This window comes from Metopolophium dirhodum, chromosome 1, assembly GCF_019925205.1.
Source record: "Metopolophium dirhodum isolate CAU chromosome 1, ASM1992520v1, whole genome shotgun sequence".
NCBI classification, from domain to species: domain Eukaryota; kingdom Metazoa; phylum Arthropoda; class Insecta; order Hemiptera; family Aphididae; genus Metopolophium; species Metopolophium dirhodum.
The window spans coordinates 86562523-86568065 of NC_083560.1; the positions used below are offsets into that span (position 1 = coordinate 86562523).

Sequence of the window (5543 nt, forward strand, 5' to 3'; positions counted from 1 at the left end):
ATGGAGATTTGGTTATTTGATTAAAAGAATATTATTAAATATCTGTTTTGTAATGAATGTAAAATATAAGTCTTTACTATAATTTGTTTTTAATTAACAAAGTGTAAACTGTTAGTATTAACTATATTAGTATATTTAAAATGTATAATTATATTATAAGCGATAACTCAAGGGTTAAAGAAAATTTTTTTTTTCTGAAAAAAATAACATTAATTATATTTTGTTAAATTTTTAGTATTTAGTATTTTAGTATTTATAAATCAAAATAAATTTACAATGATAATGATAATGAGACACTAGTCAAACTAACACATGTACATATTTTTAATTGCTAATTTAAATTTATTTATGTTATATATTTGCTTAATTTCAGTAGGGAGTTGGTTAAATAATTTAATATCTTTATTTATATTGTAATTTGTCATTAATGTGGTATTTAGTTTGATTAACCTTAATTTTCTGACTATTGTTTTTTTTATATTTTCTAACTTCAACCCCAGTTAATTTATTACAAAATACATTAAATACATAAATAAATTGTTATTTGTTCTTTGTTGCCAATTAGTATTATAAAGATTATTACAAATGGATGTCTGGGTTAGTGATGAAGAACTTTTAAATTGCACTGAACTCCAACAAGGTTCAATCCAAGGTATGGACTGCAATGAAGCAGGACATAATAATATACTGGATATGGATAAACAAAGATCTATATCAAATCAGATTTCGTCATCAATACATTCAATACCTAACATGCCAAATGATGAATGTGTAAAAGTTTGGAACATTCTACATTCATGGAATTTAGAATATGTATATAAAACATGTATAGGTAAGCATTATTCAGTTAATTTTTGGATCCTGAGTGGAGCAATGAATGTATTAATTTTATAATGATTTTTTTTTTTTTAATTTTTTTTTTTTGTTTCTGTGTACAAGATAATAAGTAGGTTATGAAAATATATTACCTACTTAGTAATATTACAGGTATTCGCTCAGAATCTTTTTTTGTACCTATACAATGATTTTATGTCATTGAATTCAAATTTAACACAAAATCTATTACAATGTCTCTCTAGACACCTAATGTACAGCAGAGCGTTACCCACTTACTTGCTTTTTATTAGTTTATAATATTTTAATATAATTATGACTATAAAATGTACACATTGTATTTTTGTTGTTTTAGATCAATGTATTGATACGGAAGTTTTGAGTTATATGAATAGTGAACATGTGAGATTATTACTGGCAAATTTTCCTCTTGGTATTCAAATCAAGTTTGAAAAATATGTTCGTAATTTTCAAAGCGAGGTACCAGTTGGACAGAATCATATTCCATTTGAAGAACCAGAATTGATTCCAGTAACACAAAATATTGTTCCAACAAATGAAAACAATATATTTGATTTGAATCATATCCTCACAAAAAGTACACAAGGCTCTATGGTTGTTGAATTTTATTTTAAAAATAAAAAATTGAATGAATCGTGTCGTACACTATTAGTTGAATTGATCATTAATGATTTAATAAAAAAAAATCGTACTATGACGATAGATTTAGCTAGTACTATATCAAATGCCATTATTATGGCATTTCCAACAGAAATAAAGGTAAGCACTTTTTTAACTGTTAAATTTAATATTAACATTATTTTATTATTAAACGGTAAAAATTATTGTTTTGAACAAATTGATTGAAACATTACTCATGTAATAATTTAACTGTTTTTCACCATTTTTATTTTTGTTATTTGCAGGATGTTTATTTTTTAAAAGATAGTACTTGTAAAGCTCCTAAAGGAAAGGTGTATGTGAAATACTTCAACACTATGAAGAAATTAAAAAATGGAGGCTTAAAAGTAGGAAACAATAATACATCTGAAATTAAGAAGATTGTTTATAGATCCGAAGATCTACTTAATTCTTCACTAGGTATTTATAATGTGCAAAAAAAAATAATTATTTATTATTATTCAATATATTGTTTGTTATATGGTTTACGTAGTAATTGAACCTGATTCAGAAGATATGGCACTTTCTTTATTAAACAATGATGATTTGTCTTGGCCTGAAGTTGAAACAATATGGAAAAATACAATTAACTTCAGACTTCAATACTTAAGAACAAATGATACAGCGTCCGTTTTTAATAAATGGTTACATTATACAAAGCCAATGGGCTATAAATTAGTAAATAATCAAAAATATTCTAAATTTTGATTAAAATAGGTATGCTTTTATTAAATTATATATTTTATTGAATCAATAATTATAGATAGAGATTGATTTTTGTCGAATGTACCCAAATTTTAAAAACTTGAATGTTAAATTTGAAAAAAGATTACCAACTTTATTAAGTATATTGAATGATCGTGTCAAAGATAGTGGAAGTGTAACTCTATTACGTCAGTTAAAAGAATCTACCAATTTATGTAAAAGTAAGATTTTATGTTTACATTTTTGGACAGCAGTTTTCATAACTATTTTATTTTTTTATTTATTTTCAGATGGTGAAACCTTGACTTTATTATATTTGTTACATTCAATATTTTTGCCTACTTCTAGAAAAGTGACTTTGAATGAACAAGGCAAAAAATCAAGCATAAAATATTCTATAAAAGATTCCCAAAACTCATTCATTATCATAGCACATACTGCAGTAGAAGTAGAATTAATTTTAGAAAAACTAAAAAAGCAAAAAAATAATATACAACCTTGTATTTTGATTGTTGGGTCATTATTAAACCCTGTCCAAATACTTGTATACTTTGATGATATAAAATACAAAGTATTTTCTGCTTTTAAAGCTGTAGATATATGTTTAAAAAATTTTCATGTATTCAATTTAGAATATCCACTACAGTGCAATAATGTATGGTTGTTTTTACAAATTTATTATTATGAAATTTTGACAAAATATGATAGGAGTAGTAGTTTGATAAAACAAATTTGTTCAGAAATGGATTCAAATTTAACTGATTTAGATTCTAGCGCTTAGATAGTAACATTTGTGATTATACAATGTACATATATGCTTTTTATACTTCAATATGTTCCTTCATTTACATTTATGCTGTAGTAATAACAATATATTATATAGGTATTCTTTTTGTATTACATTTTTATTTAAAAAAAAAAAAAATATGTCTATTTCTTATATTGATGTCATATTAAAATAATGTAAACAATTATTGTTTACAAAGTTAAATTATAAATACTAAGTTTTTGTACTTTAATAGGTAGGTATATCTTATATTTGTGATATTATACCTATAGTATATTATTTTTTTTATTGGTTTTTATTATTAATAATACCTAGTATAATATAATGATGTAAAGAATTTTTATTTTATTTTACTTTAAATAATTTAAAAGAGTTAATTAATAAGTATTTTGTTTTTATTTTATTTTATAATTATATGCACCGGAGAGCATTATTATTATTATATTATTCTTTTTGTATTGAGTTTCTATTAAAAATTAAAATATGTTCATTTTATTTTACATCTTATAATTAAAATATTTAGTTTTTATATTTTAATAGGTATAGTTATGTATATAATACCCACTTAAATATATAAACTGTATTTTTTTATTTACTGTATACCTATTACCTATATCACATAATTTATAATTTTTGTATTGATTTTCTATAATTATTATTTTATTTTAGTTTATATAATTTAAGAGAGTTAAATTAATACATTGATGATTTTAATAAACAGGTAAATCATATTTTATTCTATGTTTTTATAATATTTACTGGCAATAATTTAGTCAAATGTAAAAAAAAATCCTCACTCCATACAAGCATAATAATAATAACTAATTAGGAAGGAACTTACATAATATTGATATTTAAATTTGAACCCATTGATCATTGCTTGCTTGAAGACCTAGCCAAGTTTTAAGTTATAATAAACTTGGTTTGTAATATCAATGAGTAAATCATTGTTTCTACCTTTCATTTTGTTAGACAGAAATAATGATAGTGAGTAAAATCAACAATCATTTCATTAATTGTACATATTAATTTGTAAAATACAAATTTTTGTCACTAGTAAAAATAACAAAAGGTTTATGAATATAAATATATCAGTGTGTTGGTTTGTGATGACCATGGTTGGCAGTATTAACAATTATTTTATTAATTTTACCTATATTAAAATTAACCATGAGGTTGGTTAATATGACCTAAATTGCCTTGTAATATTAATATATAGTTGATTGACCGTATATTAACGAACAGTTTGTAGATTCAACCTAACTTTTTCTAAATAATACCTCTGGGTGTATTCATATGCCTATATCTATATATAAAATATTATTTAAAAAATTCTTCAAGACAAAAAAAAAAGCTGGTAAGTCGCTGTGTAAGTGGGTGTCGCTCTGCTGTACGGTTAAAATGGGTCACTGTAATGGATGGTGTTAAATTTGAATTGAATGATGTGGTATCATTGTATACGAAAAATTATTCTGAGCGGAGACAGTTTGTCAGCGTAGGATATTATTTTGTATTATATTTATATATTGTTATTATTAATACGGTAGCCCGTAAGTTAACTTAATAGTCTTTGCATATTATCATATTTCAAAATTTTTAAATTAGAACAAAATAACTAAAATTGTTACCTTGGTTATTTATAACGTAATTTAGTCAATAGTTGACTAAATAAAAAAAACTGTGTTTATAAATTTTTTTTGATGTTTTGGCTACAGTATTAACTACTTACGTGGAACCTTGTTTTACATTTTTAATCCTTAACTATACAAATTGAACATTTTATAAATTTTTAACTGTTAAATAATTTGTAAATTTTCAATTTGATAAAAACGTGGTTGTGTATTTTATATATTTTTCAACTACTGTTGTAACAATATATTATCAGAAACCTTGTATTAAATTGTCAAGCTTTTTGACCCAATGAATAAAATGTTATTGACATTAACCTATAAAAAAAACTTGCTTTGGTTTTAAATATTCAATTCTTAGATTTATAAATAATGATTTTTATAAATTTCTAACTCAAAATAATTTTCACATATTCGTGATTTTTACGTATTTTTCCAAATTTGAACTTTAAATATTTCTTAAACAAAATTGTGAATATGTATTTTAAATATTTTTTAACTTCCATTGTAACAGTATAATAGGATCTTGTTTTAAATTTAACCCAACGAATAAAATTTTATTGACACAATTTTATCTGTTCCGAACTTAAAATATTTTATGATAATTGAACAAAAATTAAAAAAAAACTAATACACCTCGACATTTTCTTATGCCTATAAACAGCATAAAAAGAGTTCATGTTTCAACGGTAATTTGTTTAAGAGTTACACCAAAAATGAAAATTGATTTTGCCAAAAACCAATTTTGTATAAAAATTCCTGTTTTTTTGTTATTTTAGACTCTTTTGTAAACTATACTTAAAATTTTAAATTTTGCTCTTTCCAATGTACTCTTTGTATTCACTTTTCCACCAGAAAAGATACTGAAGTTAAAAATTGAAGCATTATTTCAACTACCTACTTACCCA

General features: G+C 23.1%; 1 protein-coding gene across 1 annotated transcript; it reads left to right on the forward strand.

Annotated features, from left to right (window-relative positions):
* Nucleotides 1-618: 618 nt before the first annotated feature.
* LOC132943166 (uncharacterized) lies at nt 619-2686 on the forward strand (the record flags this gene model as incomplete). The annotated part of the gene is made up of 6 exons (XM_061012023.1): nt 619-832; nt 1190-1614; nt 1761-1935; nt 2009-2193; nt 2279-2441; nt 2511-2686. Coding segments are annotated over exons 1-6 (1302 nt in total), but the record flags the coding sequence as incomplete, so codon positions are not given.
* Nucleotides 2687-5543: the final 2857 nt, after the last annotated feature.